This window comes from Talpa occidentalis, unplaced genomic scaffold (assembly GCF_014898055.3).
Source record: "Talpa occidentalis isolate TD23 unplaced genomic scaffold, MPIMG_talOcc4v2.1 talOcc4.2, whole genome shotgun sequence".
Classification (NCBI taxonomy): Eukaryota; Metazoa; Chordata; class Mammalia; order Eulipotyphla; family Talpidae; genus Talpa; species Talpa occidentalis.
This window is the reverse complement of record NW_023602073.1, coordinates 58,068,111-58,091,388: the sequence shown is the minus strand read 5'-3', so window position 1 is coordinate 58,091,388 and position 23,278 is coordinate 58,068,111. Positions and strand designations below refer to the sequence as shown.

General features: G+C 48.9%; 1 protein-coding gene and 1 pseudogene across 1 annotated transcript; one reads left to right on the top strand and one right to left on the bottom strand.

Annotated features, from left to right (window-relative positions):
- Window positions 1-2,111: 2,111 nt before the first annotated feature.
- On the bottom strand, window positions 2,112-5,034 carry CLPSL2 (colipase like 2). Its single transcript, XM_037520874.2, has 3 exons — window positions 4,793-5,034; window positions 4,021-4,143; window positions 2,112-2,239 (listed from the first exon to the last, which is right to left on the bottom strand). The coding sequence occupies exons 1-3, from the start codon at window positions 4,883-4,885 to the stop codon at window positions 2,144-2,146; spliced, it is 312 nt and encodes a 103-aa protein (XP_037376771.1). The 5' UTR covers window positions 4,886-5,034; the 3' UTR covers window positions 2,112-2,143.
- Window positions 5,035-5,692: 658 nt separating this feature from the next.
- LOC119251404 (glyceraldehyde-3-phosphate dehydrogenase-like) lies at window positions 5,693-6,426 on the top strand (annotated as a pseudogene).
- The last annotated feature ends 16,852 nt before the right edge of the window (window positions 6,427-23,278 follow it).

The following is a 23,278-nucleotide window of genomic DNA, read 5'->3' as shown; positions in this document are numbered from 1 at the left end:
CTTGTATAAATAAATAAATAAATAAATAAATCTTTTAAAGAAAAAGAAAAAAAGAAACATCTTAAGGCAGAGCTTCCCAATTGGTATCTGGAGGAATCCCCTCTACTCTCAGGAAGGCCTCTTTGGGGTCCCAAAGCTCTTCTACTTTTACCCCCAAGGTGCAAATACAGATATGTTTCTGTGTGCTGTGTTGTAAAAAATTATTAAGTAATTTTTAAAAAGAAACAGAGCAGCAGATGGCTGAGCAAGGTAACAGGAAGCAGTGGGGGCATGGACAACTTCACTCAGCAGAGCCTGCTTCCAGCCTCCAACTATCATGTGAGAGAGAACTCATCTACTTGCTTAAACCATCAAGAGAGTAGGTTTTCATTCATGTAGCTATAATCTTGTATCCTAAAGAATATAGATGGGGTTAAGCACAGCACTATGAACTTATCTGCAGCCTCTGAAGCATGAATTTGATCCCTGCCCAGGGAGCTACCCACATGGCGCAGCAGACCTCTCCTGGCTTGCCTGCTGCTCTCCTTTATTTATACAAGCACAGGGCCTCCCTGGTGGTGCAAGGGGTTAAGACGCACGCAACCTATGAAGCTATCCACAGTCTCTGCAGCACAAGTTCGATCCCTAGCCAGCCAGGGAGCAATCCACATGGTGCGACAGACCTCTCCTGACTTGCCCACTGCTCCCCTCAGCAGTGTACTTTGGTCAGTCTGCCTGTTCTGTTCCCAACTCTGTCTCTGGTGAATCCTCTCACCCGCCACACACACACCTCTGGCCCGTACCCCAGTTCTTGTATGCATAAATAAATAAATCTTTAAAAAAAAAAAACATTTTGCCCTGGAATATACAAATGTTCAAAAATCTTAGCTGTTTTCAGAAGGCGATACCTGGAACTTGGAATTCAGCCTAAGGCTCACGGGGCTGCTGGATCCAGCCAGACCTGAGGCCTGCCCTGCTTCTGGACTTCCAGTTCTAACCACCAATAAATTCTCTCATTATTTACAACAGTTTGGGATAGTTTTTTCTTTTTTTTTTTTTTAAGATTGATTGATTGATTGATTGATTGATTGATTTATACAAGCGCTGGGTCCTGGAGGGTGAGAGGATTCACCAGAGCCAGAGCAGGGAACAGGACAAGCAGACTGAGGAAATACACTGCTGAGGGAAGCAGCGGGAGTTAGGAGAGGTCTGCGTGCCATGTGGGACCCTTGCCCACAAGGCGGGGATCGAACTGACGCTGCAGAGGCTGGTGCAGCTTGGCAACCCAGCACTCAACCACTGCGCCACTGGGGAGGCCCTGGGATACTTTTTTACACAAAGAATTCTCACTGTTACCCTCATAATGTGACCTTGTAGCTCTCTAAGCTTCAGTTTCTTTTTCTTTTTCTTTCTTCTTTCTTTCTTTTTTTTTTTTTTTTTTTTTGTTGGATCCTCGCTGGTGGCCAGGGATCGAACTGGCGCTGCAGAGGCTGCAGGCAGCCTTGCAACCCAGCACTCAACTGCTGCGCCACCAGGGGAGGCCCTAAGCTTCAGTTTCTTTATCCCTAAAATGGGACTGGTAATATACGACACATAGGAGATAGCAATGCATCAGGCCCATTTCCCAGTACAGTTACAGTTTTGCATTTATACTTCACATACATGCTCACAAACACTCTCCAAATGACCTCTACCCTTTTGCTCTCCTCCCAAAGCAAACACCTCCTCTCAGTCTCCTCCCACATACCTATCCACCAGCACCCTAACATCCGCTTTCTAAGCTCATTCCTCATCCTTGCCCCTCCCACACAGCCTTCCATCCCAAGACGTGGGCCTTGCTTGCTCTCACCCATATCCCTTTCTTGCAATTCTTCCCTGAGCTCACCATGCCTTCACAATAAGGCCAATCCCCATGGGAAGCTCTGTGATGCCTCCAACCTCCCCTTTTGACCCACTCTGCTCTCTGCAGAGGGGGAATAATCCCTATCAGGGGGGAATAATCCCTATCAGGGGGGAATAATCCCTATCCCAAGAAGTGCAGACAGAGGCCAGAGTCAGAAAGTGACTTTAATGTATCAGGAGCTAGATTTCGAGCACGATGAGGACACAAGGCCTCTGGCTGCAAGGGAGAGTGGAAGGAGTGGCAGTGAACAGCCTGCATCCTCTACATCAAGTAGCACCGGCGGGCACAGTTCACATCCCTGGATATGCAATTCAAACCCCCTCGGCAGGGACATAGGATGTTGATGGCTCCCTTGGTCTGTAGGGAATAGGTACGAGAGTTGCAGGTCACCAAGGTGCAGGGAAGAAAGGCATTTAAACTTCTTGGGGAGGGCCTCCCTGGTGGCACAAGGAGTTAGGACACAGCACTATGAAGCTATCCACAGCTACTGCAGCAGGAGTTTGAACCCCCGGCTTGGCAGAGAGCTACCCACATGGTGCAGCAGACCCCTCCCGTCTCACTTGCTGCTCCCCTCAGCAGTGTATTTCAGTCAGTCTGCATGTTCTGTTCCCCACTCTGTCTCTGATGAATCTTCTTCCCCCACCCTGGCCCCTCATCTCTGGCCTGCACCCCAACTCTTGTATGCATAAATAAATATTTAAAAAAAAAAACTTCTTGGAGAGCAGGAGCAAGAGCAAGAGCACAACAGACGGAGTGAGAGAGACCTGGGATCTCTCAGCCCTCCAGTTTATAAGGCCATGACCTTAAGCAAGTTAAGGAGCTTCTCTGTTTTCAAATGGGGATAATAATTGTAGCCTATCTCATGGGGTGAGGGTTAGATGAGATCAAGTAGATCAGATGCCCCAAGTGAAAAGCCCCTACAGCCACTTCAGTCTAGAGCAGGCCACGGCAGGAGCCTGGCGGCCTCAGTAAGGCACTGGCAGTTGACAGTCTGTCCCTTGCAGAGACGTGGAGGCTAAGTCCATCCTCCCTAGGAAAGTTTGGGCTAAGGGCCAGGTGAGAGAAGACCAGCAGGAGCAGGAATGCTGTGCACTCCCACCAGCCAAGAACAAGCAACCTCAACTGAGCACTGTCTTCGCTTGGACACCTACCCTCCCAGCAATGTGGTAGGGTAAGTTGTTTGGCCCCCCATTTTTTTAAAAGTGAAGAAATGTCATTTTGGTTTGGTTTATTTTTTTTTAAGATTTATTTATGCATAGAAGAACTGGGGTGTAGGCCAGAGGTGGGGGGAGGGTGAGAGAGCTCACCAGAGACAGAGTGGGGAACAGAACAGGCAGATTTTATTGAAATACACTGCTGAGGGGAGCAGTGAGCGAGGAGAGGTCTGCTGCGCCATGTGGGTCCGCTCCCTGGCTGGGGATTGAACTCAGGCCATCGTGTTGGGTTTCCCGGTGGGCCTTTGCTGTGGTAGCACTGAGACTTAATCCCTAGGCCACCAGGGATGCCCCATTTCACCCCTTTTATAGCTGAGGAAACAAAGCCTCAGAGAGCCCAAGTGAGCTGTCTGCAGTCATAAAATCAGAGGGTGGAAAAGGCAAGATTTAAATTCAAGCCCGAATCCAAAGCTGTGGTCTTGTCACTGCTGTGCCAGCTTCCTCTCAAAAATGGTAGGTCATCGTGGCTGGGAGGTAGGGATTGCTAGGGAGAAGGTCTTTTGCCACCTACTTCGCCTCGGTGATGTGAGGGGAAAGAGATATTCATTCAATAGATATTTGTTGAGCATCTACTGAGTGCAGGTGCTAATCTGGGTTCAGATGAATATGCTGCAGTCTGATCCTGGCAGGCAGAGGGCTCCAAGCGGCAGGCTGCTGCTAATGAGGAGATTAGCACATGGCAGGCCTGGCTAATCCAGGGAGACTCACGCTCTCCTGAGGGTATGAGCCAAGGCTGTGCAAATTCCCTGCGGTTGTTTCCCAGAGGAGGTGGCTGGCCTTGTATTGCAGGATGATTAGGAGTTCGCCAGGTGGAGAATGGGGAAGGGGACTATATGCAGACGTGAGAAAGCAGGTGTGGCCTTTTTTCACCTCCCCCATTCTACTTACCAACAGGGCCCTCCTCCCCACACCGCAGAGCCTCACCTGGGGCAAGCATGGCATGGCTTTTCTTGTCTTGGGGGCACAGAAGTTACGACCGAAGTCCAAGTTCGCGAGGCAACAGTCACTGAGGCACTGAGAGTGGTGGGAGCACCCAGCTCCTACCCGCTGCGGGGAGAAGCCCTGAGTCACCAGGTCTCTAGCAATGCAGCAGAGTTGGGGAGGGTGCCAGCATTGCCAAGGCCCCAGAGATCCAGGAAGAGAAACCAGGAGATGGTCAACCCCAAGTGGCACCACCGCTGCACTCCCACCCTTAGGTGCCCTAAGAGGAGCAGGGGAGTGGAAGGGTGGCGGGCTAGAACTTTCCCCTCTGCCTCTGCCTCACCTTTTGGATGTCCTGCCCCCATTATCTCTGTGGGCCCCAAAGGGCGACCTGTGCTGGCGGATAGGGGCAAATACTCCTAGATCACCCATTAATGGGGAGAGAGGAGTCAGCACTAGGAAGGAGAACCAGAGCAGGTAGGGAAGGCGGGGCGGCAGTGCTGTCATCAAGGGGGCGCAACATAGGGAGAGTGGGGCTTGCTTGTCTTAAGTACACTTTCCTCCACCTCCTGGGCCGCCAGGGAGGTGAAACAGGGCTCTGAAGGCCTTTGGGGAACACAAAGCTTCCTGTCTGGGAACAAACTCCCAATGTGCCGCGGTTCCCACCCCCGCCTCCATTTCTCTCTGAACCCAACCAGCGCCTTCCGGCTACACCCTGAGGCCTCGGCCTCCACCCTCTCCCGCGGTGGAAGGGTCCCAGCACTCCTTCGCTCACCTTCTGACGCCCCTGTTTAAACAGCAGGAACTCGCCCCGGCGGGGGAGCAGGACCCCCAGGAGAAGGAGGAGGCGCACCCAGGCTGTAGCCATGGCCAGATGCAGCAGGGATCTGACGGCGCGCCCTAGAGTGGCAGGATAACCCCCCTTTTCTACCACGGGCTCAGAGACAGCTGGGGGTGGGGTGGCGAGTGAGGGAGTTAATGGTCACAAGCTGCTCCAGAGGGAGGCCGGAAAGGAAAAACAAAAAACAAAGAAACACACAGGCGGAAACTTTCTCCTTTGCAGCCTCCCCAGGCCTCCAGCGGGGGAGAGACGCGCATCAGCGCCCCTGGGAAACCCCGATTCCAGCCTTGGACATAGATTCCTGCCTGGGGTTATTGATCTGAGGGGCCTGTATCTGTATTTCTTACGAATAAAAGCTTAAAAATGTAAAATAAAACTTTGTTTTAAAAAACGACGAAGCCCTCTGCTCCGCCGCCTGCCCTCCGCCGCGCAGCGCCGCCCTCGGACCCGGGACAAGGGGGGTGAGGGGGCCGGGCCGAGGCGCGCTGGTCACGGGGCTGCTTTTAACTGGGCAGAGCGGACCCCGTTACCATCAGTGACCCCCCCTCATCGACCCCAACTACGCCTGTGCGCCCCAGTGGGAGCCACCCCTCCCCACCCCCGCCCCGGGCCGAGTTCCCCCGCAGCCAGGCCAGGAAGGTCCAGCTCCGCCTTCCAGGAGCGAGACCCGCCGCATCCCGGGGGCTGGTGGGTGCTGGTGCCGAGGTGTGGTGGGGCCACGGGTGTCGTCGCTACTTCCAGGTCAGGGCTCCCCTGAAGGCGGGGCCCCAGGGTCGTCCTCTCGGCCCCTTCTGCCGACGCCCGTGTTTGGGGGCGGGAAGCCCCCAGCTCGAGATGTCAGGGCGCCGCCCGCACCGGCCGCCTGGCGCCCGGACACGCTCATCCGCGGCCGCTCTGGCGTCGCGGCCACGGTCTGTGCCGTCGCTGCCCCCCGAAGACCGGGCACGGCCCCCTGGGAAGCTGCGGTGCGGGCCGAGGGCTGCCCGGGGCATCGCCCCCGATTCTGTGGAGCCGCCAAGGCGGTGGGCAAAGTCGCCCCTCAGCTGATGGGGAAGCTCTGGCACCGCCTTCGTGCCGCCCCCTAAAGTGTCGGTTGTGCACCTGACCTGCCGCCGGAGAAAGCCTCCAGGTACGATGACACCAAGAAGGTGGTGAAGCGGGGGTCAGAGGGCACCCTCAAGGGCATTCTGGGTGACACTGAGGACCAGGCTGTGTCCTTCAATTTTAACAGAGACACCCACACCTCCCCCTCCGTGCTGGGGCTGGCGTTGCCCGCGAGGACCACTTTGTCAAGCTCATTTCCTGGTGTGGCAATGAATTTGGCTACAGAACAGGGGGTGGTGGACCTCCTGGGCCACACGGCCTCCAAGGAGTCAGAGGCCCCAGGACCACCAGCCCCCGCAGAACACAGGAGGAAAAGAGGTGCCCTCAGCTGCCAGGGAGGCCTTCCCTTACTCATCCAACACATTGAGATTCTCCTGACCTATCACCTGGAGATGGGGAGGGCCTCAGGGAGTCCTGCCTTGTCATGTGCCATTAGTACACTGCAGCCTCCAGCCAAAAAATAAAAAGTATGGGCCTCCCCGGTGGCGCAGCAGGTTGGCACAGCGCTGTGAAGCTGTCTGCAGCCTCTGCTGCATGGGTTTGATTCCCGGCCAGCCAGGGAGATTCCCACATGGCGCAGCAGACCTCTCCTGTTGCACCTGCTGCTCCCCTCAGCAGTGCTTTCGGTCTGTCTGCTTGTTCTTCTCCCTGCTCTGTCTCTGGTGAATCCTCTCACCCTCCCGCACCACTAGCCTGTACCCCAGCTCTTGTATAAATGAAAAATAAATCTTTAGGGCCTCCCTGGCGGCGCAGCAGTTGGGGCGCTGGGCTGCGAAACTGCCCGCAGTCTCTGCAGCACCGGTTCTATCCCCGGCCGCCGGGCGAGGGTCCCACATGGAGTGCAGACCTCTCCTGCCCCCCGCTGCTCCCCTCAGCAGTGTACTTCGGTCCTTCTGCCTGCTCTGCTCCCCGCTCTGGCTCTGGTGAATTCTCTCACCCTCCCGCGCTTCTGACTGTACCCAGTGCTTGTATAAATAAATAAATAAATCTTTAAAAAAAAAAAAAAGGAAAGAAACCTTCCATTCTGATTATATATTTAAAAAAAGAAAATTAAATCTTTAAAAAAAATAAAAACCATGCAAAACGCATGCTGAGATGAAAATGACTCCTGGTGGATGTGCTGACTCTCCGTGCCCTCCCTTGCTGCACCAAATTGCCCCCACCCCACCCAGCCCCTTATCTTTTGCACCACCTAACCCACCTCTGGGCCTTCTCATACCCCTTGGGCCCAGTCTAGTCATCTGTAAGAATCGGGAGGTAAGATAAGATGAGCCCTAAGACCTAGGCCTCTTCCAGTGCTAAGGAGCCAGTTAATTGTGTAAAAATTTGTAAGTTGTATGGAAGTCAAGGTGTGGGGCAAAGTGAAGGGGAGGAGAGAGGAAAACTAAGGAGGAAGAGAACGGTTATGGGCTGTAGCAATCCCATAACCTGCCTCCTCATGATTTCCCTCTGGAACCACACCACTCTCATCGACTTATCTTTTTTTTTTTTTTAAGATTTATTTATTTATGCATATAAGAACTGGGATTTAAGCCAGAGGTGCAGGGTGGGCGGGTGTGTGAGAGGAGTCACCAGAGACAGAGTGGGGAGCAGAACAGGCAGATCTACTGAAATACACTGCTGAGGGGAGCAGCAGGTGAGACAGGAGAGGTCTGCTGCGCCATATGGGTAGCTCGCTGGCTGGGTGAAGCCAGGTTAAGATCTCCAACACCAGTGGGTGTGGTCGCTGAGCAACCTGCTTTAAGAGCTTGGCCAAAACTCTGCTCTTTGGCCAGTTCTGGAACCTGGCTACTCCAATCTTTTAAGAGCAGAATGAGGGGTCAGTTCAGAGCAGGGGAATGCCTCCTGGGTGAACTCTGTCCCTATCTTTCCCCATTCCCAACCCCCTATCCCTTTACCTTCCCTCCTCTGATGTTGCCCAGTGTCTCTCTTCTTTCCTGCATCTTTCTGTTTTCACTGGTCTACAGCAAAATGGAAACAAAAATCAGGGCAATATGGTGTGTTTGTTAAAAATAAATATATATATTTTTTAATAGCAATAGCATTGGTTTACATTGTTGTTTGTATTTCAAAATTATAGGCTCCCCTACCTTCAGATGTTGTTACCATAACACCCCACCACCGAAACACCCATAGTCCACCACTATAATTCACAGTTCTCCTTCTTGACTTTTTTCTCTCCTTTCCCCTCTCCCCCACCACCCCAATGCCTCAGTTCTGTAGTCAGCTTTCAAATGATAGTTTTTGTCTTTACCTGACCCTTTGTTGGTTTCTCTATATTCCACATATAAGTGCTGCCATCCCGTATTTGTCTTTTTCCTTCTGCCTTATTTTTTTAAAAACTTTATTTTTTTAAGATTTATTTACCTATTTTTATTTATATAATAGCTGGAGTATAGGCCAGAGGCGCAGGAGGGTGACAGGATCCACCAGAGACAGAGTGGAGAGCAGTGCAGGCAGATGGACCAAAGACACTGCTGAGGGGAGCAGCGGGCGAGGCAGGAGAGGTCTGCCCCACCATGTGGGAATCTCCCTGGCCAGCCAGGAATCAAACCCATGCTGCAGAGGCTGTGGACAGCTTCACAGTGCAGCATTCAACCCACTGCACCACCGGGGAGGCCCCCTTTCTGCCTTATTTTGCTTACTGAAATCTCTTCCAGCTTCAACCATGTTGTCACAAATGGTATGATGACTGTATCCTTTTTGATTGCTGAGTAGTATTCCATTGTGTATCTATACCACATCTTGATCCACTTATCTGTTTGGGGGACTTCATTTGTTTTCATGGCTTAACTATTATAAATAGTGCTGCAGCGAACAAAAGACTGTAGGCTTCCTTTTGAATTAGTGTTTTTGTAGTCTTTGGATTTATACCTACGAGTGAAATTGTTGGGTTGTATGGCAGATGATTTTTAATCTTTTGAGAAACATCCATACTGTTTTCTGTAGGGGCTTGACAAGTCTACATTCCCACCAACAGTGCAAGAGAGTTCCTTTCTCTCCACATCTTTGCCCACACTTGTTGTTTCTGGTCTTTCAGTATGGGTCATTCTCACATGTATTAAGTGGTATCTCATTGTGGTTTTGATGTGTACTTCCTTGATGAAAGCCTGTTGGCCTTCTGGGTTAAACGTATTTAATTTAAAGGATTCTTTAGGAGTATCCCTTTCAGGGTGCCCCCCGACTCACTAGGACAGAGTGACCTACCTGATGTGATGGCAAATGCTGAAGTGGGCAGGCAACTTCTGGTGCTTTGTCGAGACCGTCCAAAATGGAATAGCATTACTTCTGAGAAGTGTTCAGCTGACATCAAAATTTACAACTTCTTGGGCCTTCCTGGTGGCACAGGGGTTAAAGTCTCAGTGCTATCAAGCTATTGCCAGTCACTGAAGCATGAGTTCTATCCCCGGCCAGGGAGCTACCCACATGGTGCAGCAGACCTCTCCTGTCTCTCCCTCTGCTCCCCTCATCAGTGTATTTCATCAGTCTGCCTGTTCTGTTTCCTGCTCTGTCTCTGGTGAATCCTCTCACCCTCCGCACCTCTGGCCTGTACCCCAGTTCTTATATGCATAAACAAAAAATAAAAGGTAGTTTTTTTATGAACACAAGGGAATATGGTGATGGTTCAGGGGTGATACAGTGGCAGGAGAAATATGGGGGACTACAGTGATGTAAGAAAAAAATTTAATAATTAAAAAATAAATAAAAGGTAGCTGTTTTAGTGTGAATCTGAATGAAGAAATTTTGAAAAGAGACCCTCGCAAAAGTGTTCTTGTTAAAAGGCCAACTTAATGATTCTAAAATCCATTAGACAATGTACAGAAACTTTCTTAAAGTTAAATTAAAACCCTTCTAAAAAGGAGAAAGAATATGGAAGGAAGAATCTGAAAAAAGAAAGTTATTTGGAAAAATTCAAAGGCTCCTGGAGAGAAAGATGGAAAAAGAACAGTTATTTTTCAACATTGGATCAGATTTCAACTTGAAAAATGAAAATTATTATGACGAATGTAAAGGGACTTATGAAACTTGGAAAAACAACATGATTAACAACTTAATATTAAAGTTCAGAGAACCTATGAGTCACATATACTTTGGTAGAAAATGGTGAAATCGTGCAAGAGGTCTGGAGATGACCTATTGAGTAAGTCATGTAAATAGAAGGTATTTTTCATTGAGTTACAATGGAAATTTCCCCCATTGATCAAAGTCTATGATGATGTTTAAAATCATTATGAGGGGCCTCCCTGGTGGCGCAAGAGTTAAGACACAACCTATGAAGCTGTCCGCAGCCTCCGCAGCCTCTGCAGCATGAGTTCGATTCCCCAGCCGGCCAGGGAGCAACCCACATGGCGCAGCAGACCTCTCCTGACTCGTTGTCCGCTGCTCCCCTCAGCAGTGTACTTCAGTCAACCCACCTGTTCTGCTCCCACTCTGTCTCTGGTGAATCCCCCACACCTCTGGCCTGTATCCCCGCTCTTGTATGCATAAATAAATAAATCTTTAAAAATAAATAAATAAAATTAAATAAAATCATTTTGAGAGCCATCCCTGGTGGCTTAGGGGTTAAGTCTCAGTACTATTGTTACAAGGCAAGGAGAGGGGCACCCCAAAACCCCCAAACCTGCCTGCTCTAAATAGATTCTGCCATCCACAACATCAAAATCGAAATCAAGATAAAAGCTGCCATTGTCATCTCCCCACGGGTCTCTCACCCACATCTGTGTCACCCAGTCCACGACCAAAAGGCAAGCACAGTTTCTTCACATGTCTCTAGGCTCCATGTGCCTCCTCCAGGTCTCCTTCTGGCTCCATCCTGCTTCCTTCCTCAGTCTCTTCTTCAGCTTCTTCTCCTCCCTGCTCAACTCTACCCTCCTTCAGGTGGGGCAGGGAACCTGGAACGTCCCATTTTCCTGGGCATACCCTGTTACCCTATCACTACTATGGCCTGAGTTCGATCCCCAGCCAGGGAGCAACCCACATGGCACAGCAGACCTCTCCTGTCTCACCCGCTGCTCCCTTTAGCAGTGTATTTCTGTCAGTCTGCCTATTCTGTTCCCCACTCTGTCTCTGGTGAATCTTCTCACCCCCCCCGTACCCTGGCCAATACCCCAGTTCTTCTACACAAAAAAATAAATAAATACAATCATTACGCTATGAAATGTTTAAGAGATAGTGGTTGTAAAGGTAGGATCAAAATAATAGACAACTTGTGATTTCTGTAATATGCTTTTAGGGAAAATAAACACTCTACAAAAAGGTTGAGGATGCATACATGTCCTGCTGATATTTGAGAGCATAGCTACTGAACTTTGTGTTATTTTAGTTATTTGGAGGCAGCCATATTTAATTTTTACTTAAAGGAAATATTTATCTTTCCAGTTTTATTAACTTTGACCATTTATAATTAAGCAACTCTATAGGGATTCTTAAAAGAGTGATTTATTCTGAAATTTTGCCCTTCCTACTTTTTTGTGTGTTCAAGTATGATTTTATGAAACAATGTCAATTAATAGTAGTTTTGTTAAATTTTTTGTGTTTCTACTTGGCAAATATATTAAATATATATAAAAATATATTTATATATCTATTTATTTTTATTTATTCACACACACACACACACACACACACACACACACACACACACAAATTCTGTCACTCCCCAAATTTTTTCGGAAGTTTTGTCAGTCTGTGAAATCCAAAATAAACTTTTGGAGAAAATGGACCCAGTGAAAATGATCTGCTACACAACTCATTCCTGAAGGAACATTCCAGGTAAATCTGGGAAGAATGATGACCAAGTAGGAGCCTAAAAGAGTTTGAGATATGGAGACAGCCAGCTTTTGGAGGGTTGCTATGGGGAGCCCCGGCTATGAGTGCCCAGATAAAAATCAGGTGTAGGGGGGGGCCTCCCTGGTGGCGCAAGGGGTTAAGAAGCAACCTATGAAGCTATTTGCAGCCACTGCAGTGTGAGTTCGATCCCCAGCCAGGGAGCTACCCACATGGCGCAGCAGACCTCTCCTGACTCACCTGCTGCTCCCCTCAGCAGTGTACTTCGGTCAGTCTGCCTTTTCTGATCCCCACTCTGTCTCTAGTGAGTTCTCACCCTTCTGTGCCTCTGCCCTGTACCCCAGTTCTTGTATAAATAAATAAATCTTTAAAAAAAATAGGCCTAGGCCACCATCTATGCTGTGAGTGTGTGTTGCGGGGGGAGGGTATATTTGTGAGGATTATGCTTTCTAAGTCCAAAAATTACACTTCCATCTGTGCCTAAGAGGCCTGTCTCTAATCTCTCTAACAATGCAATCTCCATTCCACACCCTCTCTTTCTCCTGGGTTTACACTTGACTCCAGCATCCCTCAGAATGCCAGCGCCCAGGATGATGAGAGGATGCAAAGGCCTACCGTGGGGATTTGTTTCCCTGGCCATTCTTGCCAACCTGGGCTGACAGTGTAGAGCCAAACATAGTAGCCCACATTAACATCCCTTATAAACAATGAAAAATTGTCAGTCAGCCCGTGCCCAGAGGATGTCACTAGGGTTTGGCAACTAGCCTTGATAGTGTCCAGCCTCAGGTTACATGAAGCCTCCTCCTCATTTTCCACTAAGGAGATCTGGAGCACTGCCAATCTTGGGGAATTTTCCCTGAGGTTCCAGCCAAGGGTCGAATTTAGGAATCAGCTTACTCTCTTGGAAGTAGCTACGGTTTTCACGCTCACTCTGGCAGCCTGGACCTTATGGGGTTCTCCAAGCAACACCAGGAAATGACAACAGAGTTAATCAGAATTCATGAACTCAGCTCTTTCTCGGCTTTCCTTCCCTTTCCTTGAAGCTGGGCCCCCTAAATTATTAAATCCAAATCTGCTGAAGGGTATCTGGTCCTGTTTGCCTCTGGCCCCACCGAGGCAGCTTCAGCCATGGTTCCTTGGAGTCATCCAGTCCAGGAGCCTGCCCTGCCCTCAATGCAGGTCCAGGCTGGGCAGCGCGAGCTCTTCCCTTTGGCATCGGGCACCAGGATATTGAAAATGCCTTGAGAATGGATGGATCTGATGGGACCTTGGCCAGCACTAGTCAAACAGATAGGATTGGAGCCTCCTCTCTCGCCCCCACCCCTTGGTTCCCAGTGTTCAGCTATGAAGTCCAACTGGTGCAGTTCCCCCCACAACTCTCCGTCTCCCCCGGCAAGACCCACTTTTTGGCAGTTATGCAAATATAGGATTCTAAACCTCCCAATCTAACTGGAGCTCCTTTGGATGCCAATCAACTAAAAGGACCAATCAAGTTCTAAAGGCGGGCACTGTAGAGAATATTTAAGCCAGGCTCCAACCAGCTTGAGGTGTGTGTGGAGATCAGAAGCTTAGAAGAGGATTTGATGAGGCAATCGGAATTATCCAGCAATCTGAAGACAGGACCAGGCAGTACTGGACACCAGACAGGTCATAGAGGTAGAACACTGAGCCCTGTCCTCCGACACCACGCCTTCCCAGACCTGACCTCTGCCTCTGACATCACCTGCTGAATGACAATATTGTTCCAGTGCTGGGTGTCCCCAAAAGACCTGGTTGCTGTTGGCTTTATGCTGGCGTTTCTGAGAGCTATAACACTGATCCCTGCTGACATATCTGGCACCACCCTCTGGTGCTGTTGCCTGTGGTGCTGACCAGTCCAGTGTCGAGTGCTGCCAGGCCCAGTCTTGGGATCGCTGCCGCTAACTGCTGTGGTGCCACCTCTACTGAGACCTTCGAGACCTTCATGACCTGAAACATTTGTGACCTTCGAACTATTGCTACTGCCTCTGGCCCTGCCTCTCTTTCTTTCTCTCTACTTTTCTCCCAACTTCTCTCCTTTGTAAATAAACCCTGTTGTAGTTAAACCCTCAACCTGAGTCATATTCCGCAACTGCAGTTGCAGGTGCACGACTGAGAACCCACCAACAATGACATTTTGGGCTTCACCGGGCCTTGTATGGTTACATTTCTGGTGAACAAGATGGAACCACGCAAGGCCTGGGTGAGCCAAGATGTCATGACTGATGGGTTCACACCCAGGGTCCACTGCAATTCAAGGGCATGACTCAGTCTCAGGGTTTATTTACAAAGGAGAGAGAGAAGTTGGAACAGAGGAAAGTGTTAGAAGCAGGGCCAGAGGTTGTAGAAATGGTTTGATGGTCTCAAGGTTGTAGGTCCTATAGGTCTTAGTTTTCAGGTCGCATAGGTCTTGAAGGTCTCAGCAGAGGTGGCACCACAGCAGTCAGCAACAGCAATCCGAAGGCCAGACCAGGCAGCACTGGACACTGGACAGGTCAGCACCAAAGGCAACAGAAGCAGGGGATGGTGCCAGATATGTGAGAGGCAGGGACTAGTGCTACAGAGCTGAGATGCTGGGCATAAAGCCAACAACAACCAGCTCTTTAGGGAAACCTAACACAGGGCCATTCAGCAGGCAATGTCAGTGTAGGGTAAATGGTTGTCAGGCTTTTCTGCCCTCCAGCCATCAGGATTGATGATGGAACCCTGTGGTCCTGAATGCATGCCTGATGGTGGGCACCTGGAGTAGGGTGTGGTCATTCGTAGGTGGGTACACCTGGGCTGAGACTGGGCTTATAAGGGTGGCGTCACGGGGACGCCAGGAGAAGTGAGAGAACAGAATGAAACCAGCAGAAGAGAACGAGACCACGAAAGAACACCTGGAGAGGCCAGGAAGTGTGAAGATTTGCTGGGGGCTGGGAGGCCTGCCAGCCTCCTGGCCTCCTGGCACCCCTGCCTGCCGTGTACCTGGTAAAATTCCAATAAAAGCCTGGAAAAGTCACTGAGGGCTCCAAGACTCCCTCTTTACCCATCTGCATAGCTTCATAGAGAGCCTGCTCTGTGCCCTCCAGCCCCTACAGTCATGCAGTGTCAGAGGTCAAGTCTGTGAAGGCGTGGTGCCAGAGGACGGGGCTCAGTGTTACAGCTCAGTGAAGGTCTTCTGGACGAATCCCATTGCCTCTCCAACTGCTTCTTCAGTCCTTTTCCAAGATCCACACAAACCTCATGTTGGAGTAGGCTTAAACTCTCTAGGGCGCCCCCCCCCCTTTCAAACTTGATCAGTCTTTTTAGTTGATTGGCACCCATGGGAGCTCCAATCAGATTGGGAGGCTTAGACTCCTATATTTGCGTAACTGCCAAAAAGTGTGGGGTGGGGGGAGTTCTGGGGGAATCTGCACCAGTTGGACTTCATAACTGGACACTGGGAACCAAGGAGCGGGGGAGAGGGAGGAGGCTCCAATCCTGGCTGTTTGACTAGTGCTGGTCAAGCTCCAATCAGATTCATCCATTCTCAAGTCCATTTTTTTTTTAAAGATTTATTTATACATGCAAGAACTGGGGTACAGGCCAGAGGTGTGGGGGTGAGAGGATTCATCAGAGACAGAGTGGGGAACAGAACAGGCAGATCGACTGAAAAACACTGCTGAGGGGAGCAGCAGGTGAGTGAGGAGAGGTCTGCTGCGCCATGTGGGTATCTCTCTGGCCGGGATTGAACTCATGCTGCAGTGGCTGCAGACAGCTTCATAGGTTGCATCACAACCCCTTGCACCACCAGGGAGGCCCAGTCCATTTTCAGTATTCCGGTGCCTGATGTCAGAGGGAAGAGCCCGCACTGGAACTCATTGAGGGCAGGACAGGCTCCTGGGCTGGAGGGCTCCAAAGGAACCATGGCTGAAGATGGCCTCGGCGGGGCCAGAGGCGAACAGGACTTGATACCCTTCAGCAGCTTTGGTTTAATAATTTAGGGGCTCAGCTTCAAGGGCCCTGCTTCATTCTCACTCTGTTGTATGCATGTAAGTCACTGCATCTCACACAATAATGCACCACCTATTTTCAGAAGCCACATTTCTATGTTTTTCTATTACTGTTTTCTCCTTGCTCATTCACTTTGCCATCTGTTACTCATCAGAAGATAAGCTGTAGCAGGTGCCAAACATTTAGGGGAAAACGTCTATTAACTTATTCCTCCCAATTAAGGAAAGACGAGCATCACTTAGTTTCTGCTATGAGACTCCTTGGCCCAACTTGAGGAAGAGATGTCCTAAGGTGGCAATGACTGAGAGCCCTGGGGTTTAGAGGGAAGGAAAACAGTTGAGAAGAGGGGGCAGCCTCCCAGGTTGGGGTTTTGATTCATCCTTTGACTCAGCGGGAGCAGGTATCCTGGAGAGGGAAAGCTCTCACTACTCCCACTTCTTGTTCCTCTCTAAGGAAACCGTGGTGTTCCCGTGAACATGGTGTTCTGTGTTCCATTTGAATGGCTGTAGTCACTTGAGGGTGGGGTTAGAAGCATTAAAGGGCCCACACCTGAGTGTAGGGACTTTGTTCTCATCCTTGAGTAGAAAAGGGTAACTTGGGGCACCTCCCTGGTGGTGCAGGCAGTTGAGCGCAGCACTGTGAAGCTGTGCGCAGCCTCTGCAGTGCCGGTTCGATCCCTACCAGCCAGGGAGCTACCCTCATGGCGCAGCAGACCTCTCCTGGCTTGCCCGCTGCTCCCCTCAGCAGTGTATTTCAGTCAGTCTGCCTGTTCTGTTCCCTGCTCTGTCTTTGGTGGATCCTCTAACGCTCCCACACATCTGGCCTGTACCCCAGTTCTTGTATAAATGAATAAACCTTTAAAAAAAAGAAAAGAAAAGGGTAACTTGGCCCCTGACCTAGACTCTAAAAGACTCACTTATATTAGTCACCTATTGTAACATAAGGAATTACCCAAAGCTGAATGGTTTAATATATCATTTGTCATTTCATAGTTTATATGTTTCAAGAATCCAGTCACTGGGCCTCCCTAGTGGTGCAAGGGGTTAAGCATCAGCACTATGAAGCTATCCGCAGCCTCTGCAACCCAAGTTTGATCCCTGGCCGGCCAGGGAGATCCCCACATGGCGCAGCAGACCTCTCTTGCCGCGCCCACTGCTCCCCTCAGCAGTATATTTCAGTAGATCTGCCTGTTCTCCTCCCCACTGTGTCTCTGGTGAACCCTGTCATACCCTTCCCCTACACACACACACACTTCTGACCTGTACCCCAGTTCTTCCACGCATAATTGTATTTTAAAATAAAAAAATCAGACTTCCCTAGGCCTCCCCTGGTAGCACAGCGGTTGAGTGCTGGGCTGCAAGGCTGCCCGCAGCCTCTGCAGCACCGGTTCGTTCCCCGGCCGCTGGCGAGGGTCCCATAAAAAAAAAAAAAGAATCCAGTCACAGCCTAGCAGGGTCCTCTGACTCTGGGTCTCTCACAAGGCTGCACTCAAGGTGTCTTCTGTGGCTATGGCCATCCTCAGGCTTCAGTGGGGGTGGATCTACTTCAAGCTTACTCAGGAGGGGGCTGGCAGTTTCTGTTCTTCACAGGCAGTTGGCCTAACTCCTCCCCAGTTCTTTGCCAAGTAGGACTGTGGGAAGGTCGGAACACCTGGCTTATCAGCAAGAGCAAGGGCAAGGGTAAGACAGACTGAGAGCAAGCTGGAAGTCCTGATCTTCTGTAATCTAATCTTGAAAAGTAACATTACTTCACTTTATAATACTCTGTTAGTTAACGGAAAGTCACTAGCTCTACCTCACATTCAATGGGACAGATTACACAGGACGGACATATTTCGGAAATGGGAATCTTAAGAGTCATTTCAGATGACTGCTTACCGTACTAGCCATCTATTATTATTGGAGATATATAAAAAGGTGTGGGGCCTCCCTGATGGCGCACGGGGTTAAGCACAGCACTATGAAGCTGTCTGCAGCCTCTGAAGCACAAGTTCGATCCCCGGCTGGCCAGGGACCTACCCACATGGCACAACAGACCTCTCAGTGTATTTCAGTCACTCTGCCTGTTCTGCTCCCCACTCTGTCTCTGGTGAACCCTCTCACCTCCTACACCTCTGGCCTGTACCCCAGTTCTTCTATGCATAAATTTAAAAAAAAAGTTGTGTTTGTTGATGATCAAAGAATTCCTGTTCCATAAAGAGTAAGTCCCTCTTTACTCTCTTTCTTTTCTGTTTCTTTTTTTCTTTTTTTTAAAAGATTTATTTATGCATAGAAGAACTGGGGTATAGACCAGAGGTGCAGGGGGTGAGGGGACTCACCAGAGACAGAGTGGGGAACAGAATAGATGGATCTACTGAAATACACTGCTGAGGGGAGCAGTGGGTGAGACAGAACAGGTCTGCTGTGCCATGTGGGTAGCCCCCTGGCTGGGGCTTGAACTTATGCTGGTGCGGCTGGCAATAGCTGGATGGTGTTATGTCTTTAACCCACGTGCCACCAGGGAGGGCCCTTTTCTGTTTCTTAGTTCATAAGAGCAACTCTGGAATTTCTTACTGCTTTCAACAACTCAGAATAGTTGATGCTTTAGAGAGAAGCTCTTAAGACAAATCCAGGGACTCCAGCGCCATGTGCTTGGGAACATTGTCTTGGGGTCTGGTTGAAAGCCAGCTGGAGGAACCTGGAGTTCCCTCAGTGTTGTTTACCCACACATCTGCAGGAAATCAGTTATAAGAGTAATTGGCAGCCTGACTTGCCAAATACCATCTACTGGCACCCCTCCCCCTACCTAATCCCCTCAGAGGGAAACTCTGGTTTCCCTTTGCTAAAGTCCAAGTCATTTGTCACCATGGAAGTTCTTTCCTCTCTCTCTTCGCTGAAATCCTACTCAAGCACCTCCTTTTCCATTAAGCCTTCTTAGAATCAATTAAGAAGATGGAAAGAGATGTTTTCTTGGAAAATATAATTGCCAGAAGGTAAAAGAAATCTGCAGTTAAAGAAATAAGCTAACCAAGGGAGACCAAGGGAAGGGACAAGGTGGCAACTCTTGGTTGTGAGCTTTCTCTTCTCCTTGGCAGGGCCCCTCTCTAGAGGGGAGGCAGATGCATCCAGCTGCTGAGCAAACAGTAAGTGTTGTATTTGTCCTTGTTGATTGAAGACTATGGTTTTTAAATGTTCACAAATTCTTTGTCACTCTTTTTTTTTAAAAAGATTTATTTATTTTTATACAAGAACCGGGGTACAGTCTAGATGTGCGGGAGGGTGAGAGGGTTCACCAGAGACAGAGTGGGGAATAGAACAGACAGACTGATGAAATACACTGCTGAAGAGAGCAGCGGGTGAGACAGGAGAGGTCTGCTTCACCATGTGGGATTTTTGCTGGCCAGCCAGGATTGAACCCACGCTGCAGAGGCTGCAGACAGCCTCACAATGCAGCGCTCAACCGCCTGCGCCACCAGGGAGGCCCTGTCACTCTTCTTAGGAGACTAATTAGGAGACTAATTCTCCTTCCCTTGAATGTTGACAGGGCCTAGTGATTCGTTTCCACACAGTCATTTAGGAACAGACTGTGATAGAAGTAATAACGAATTCCTTACTCAGGTTAGAAAGGCTTTGCAGCTTTTGCTCTGTCATCTCTGGGACGATTCGCTCCTGCTGTGTCATGAGGACTCTCAAGCATGTCTTTGGAGATGCCCAGACGTACCAAGCCAGTACCAAACTTTCCAGCCACACAAGTGAGCCATCTTAGAAGGGGCTCCTCCAGCCCCAATCGATACTTACATCCCTGGCCAAAACCTTGACAGCAGTCACAACTTGACTGAATCAGAACCACCAGCCAAGAAGCTCCTGAAAGCCTGTGAGATCAGGTAACATATGCTAATTGATGTTTTCTCCTGCTAAGAGGGAGAGAGCTGAAGACACATTGCAGAAAAAAATGGTTTTTGCTTTCTGGTTCTAGTGTGCTCACCATGGCAGCTCCTGCAGGGCAAATATTCTCACCAGCAACCAGTTCCTGAAGTGGCCAGAAATGCCCCATGGCTAGCAGCTTCTCCTGGCACTGTTGCCCTTGGACAGTAATTTAAGCAAGATTTCTCTGCCTCCTGCAGCCTTTGCAGCTTCTCCTGCACCGGCAGCTGCTGTGCAGGCTTCTCCTCCTGCAGTGCTCACAGGCTGTCCAGCACCAGACTCCTGCAGTACATGCAGGCGGTGCTACAGTGGAGTGACTTTGGTTTGGTTTGGCACCTCTTCCATTGAAGAGCTTTCTCTGGCATCCTGGAAGGCAGATTTCTGGCAAGTCCCAGTGGCATGAAAACACAGTGACTTTTTTGACATCTGACGACTGCTTTCTCAACAAGATACGGATTTCAGACTTGAAGGTGGGTGGGAATCTCTTCCTTGGATACTCTATCTCAGCCTCAGCCCTCAGTTAAGAGGCTGCTCCTAATTTTGCTATTTATGTATTCTTTAGAGTTCTACTCCTTACCAACCAATTCTGTGTTACACCAATCCACACTGCAACAATTAAGCATATTAAAATTTCTCTGTTCAAATTACAATGTGGTTTTTCCTCTTGATTGGACCCAGATTGATATACTAAGTTTTGTCATAATTTGTTACACAGCAACAAATCACCAATACATCTCCTCTGCCCACCCCACTGTCAACTCTCCTTTCAATGCTATCAGGCAATTGTTATCATGTACCTGCTCAGAGTAGGCTCTTCCTTCAAGGCTTTTATAAGCAGCCAGCTATAATCTACTGCAAAAAAGAACAGAGTTTATAGGATCCAAGCTTTAATTTACCAATGCCAAATGAGAGGTTCAAATGAGAAGGGTTGCAGAAAGCATCAAAGCATGGTATGACTGAAAGTTGTAGGTTGCAGAAGGATATATTTCAACTTTGATGACACCATTGGACATAGCCCAATGCAAAGGAGACGGCACAGCGGGCAGGAGGAACATTATATCAAGAACTTGGAGACTCCCTGGTGACACAGCGGGTTGAGCGCTGTGCCGTGAAGCTGTCCGTAGCCTCCACCACGAGGGTTCGATTCCTGGCCAGCCAGGGAGCTGCCCACATGGTGCGGCAGACCTCTCCTGCCTCGCCTGCTGCTCCCCTCAGCAGTGTATTTCAGTCTGTCTGCCCGTTCTGCTCCTGGCTATTTTTCTGGTGAATCCTCTCACCATCCTGCGCCTCTGGCCTGTACCCCAGTTCTTACATAAATAAATAAATCTTAAAAAAAAAAAAAAACTTGGAGGCAAGACGAATGTGGTAGGCTTAGTCAATGGTAACTAGTTCGTTTCAGCTTAGCTAGAGAAGAAATTTGACATGGCAGCCTACTGGAAGTAAGACAATCAGATTGGGAAGGTTCTTATGTAAAGATAATTCATTTAGTACAACCATGGGGGCTAGGGGAAGTCCAATGACCATGTCTTTAAGGGCAAAACTCAACCTACTTTTGCTGTAAGTCCATTTATACTTGCCAGATCATCTGACAGCTTTGGGACTAGAAAATGTTTTCAGTATGGCAGTGGGGAACCCCTGAAGGTTTTTGAGATAATGTAATGTGGGGTTATAAGATTAGCCTGGAGCGTGTAGGGCTGGAGAGGATGGAGACAGAAATAGTGAAAAGTCTACCCCAAACTCCTAAAATGGTAGTAGCAGTAGAAATCAGAGAAGAGGGTGAATATATGATGTTTGAAATAACTGGTCAGATATGATGGGGAGGAGAAGTTAAAGATGATGCCCAATACCTAGCTGATGACACAGGAACATGAGGCTGGGTTGAGGAGTAAATAGGATGATGTGGATTTGACAAATTTGGGGGTGATTGCGGTGTACTCAAGTAGCAGAATCAAGAGACAGGGTTGATGATTCAGAACTGGTAGTGGCTCTGCAATCAGAGATGACAAGTCAAGCTTGGTGACAAAGATAAGCCCTTAGGAGTTCACTCACTCTGATCAGCCCATCTTCATCGACAACCCTACACCTGCAACCAGATCCCCAACCAATGGCGAGGACCTGGGTGAGAGATTCAGTAGGGATAAAATCCCCCAAGTGATTTAGTCCAGAACCCTTGAATATTTCTCATCTGCCCCAGATTCTGGTTTAGACTCTACCATCTACTCTCATGGGGCTCAGGTCAAGGAATATGAGAGCAAAACTCCCAACACTAGGAGGTTCTAATCCTATATTTGCCCCAGAGCAGCTCATGTGACCTTGAACAAGTCACCTTTCCTTTGCTTTTGTCTCCCCTTCAGCAAAATGCTAAGATTGGCGTTCATCTAGATGATGGTATTTAAGTCCTACCTCTGAAAAGAACACTGGTGTTCAATAGCAGGGCCAACATAGCCTCTTTCCTAAATCAAGTAGTAGCAGACTATGAATAACTCCAATTTTAGCTTTCTCATAACTAGAAAAAAAAAATCACCAACTATTACCTTGCTATGGCAAGGGTGCACAGATAACACAATGAATGAATGGGAAAATCTGAAAGTAAATGGCCATATTTGGTTTGGCAGTCTTCTTGTTTCTGGAGACTTCAAGGTTTTGGTTTTATATTCCACACACAGTCAGTCTGGTTTCTAAAGCTAAGTTCCAGTGGCATTTCAGCTCCTTTATCAAGGGCTCCAGGACCCCCTGTGCCTGTAACCTGAAGGCTGGAGAAACAGTGGACTCACTACTTTCCAAAGACCTTTCCAGTGCTGACCTTTCGTTTTCTCAGTGATGACTTCATAGCTCCTCCAAACCAGTCTTTGACCAACATCTTCTGCATGCAGAGCACCATATCTTAAATCCATTACCTCCTATCATCCCCATATCATCTTCTCAACAGCTTCATAAAATAAATGCCATTATACATTTGACAGCTGAGGGAACTGAGTTTCAAAGAAGGTAAATGGCTTTCCCAAGATTGAGCCTAGCAGTTTGATTCTAGAACTCACACTCTTCCCTAACATTCCTGAACATTCTATCATTAGTGCTATCACCAAATATTTTCAGTTTTTTCTTGGACACATATTCCCTGCTCATGTAGGCCTGTGACATGAAGTGAAAGTGGTAGGCATCGTTTCTGGTAGAACTTTTAAGAGCCAATCATCACTGCCACGTACCCTTTTCCTTCTCTAGCAGCCGTAGAAACATACTGAAGAGCCCTCAGCATGGATGCCTGAGAGAAGATAAAGTGGTACAGATGTCTGCCCCTGAGATGAGTATATAGTGTGAATAAGAAATCATCATCATTTTTAAGCTGCTGAGATTTGGACGTTGTCTGTTACTGGGGCATAGCCTAGTCTGTCCTGGCCAATCCAATGTTATACTTTTCCAGTTGATTACCTTGACAGCAGTCCTCAAATCTGCCTTCTCCTTGGGCCTCCCTGGTGGTGTAAGGGATTAAGAGAAAACGTATGAAGCTGTCTGCAGCCGCTGCAGCACAGGTTCAATCCCCAGCCAGGGGGCTACCCACATGGTGCAGCAGACCTCTCCTGAGCAGTGTATTTCAGTCAATCTGCCTGTTCTGCTCCCCACTCGGTCTCTGGTG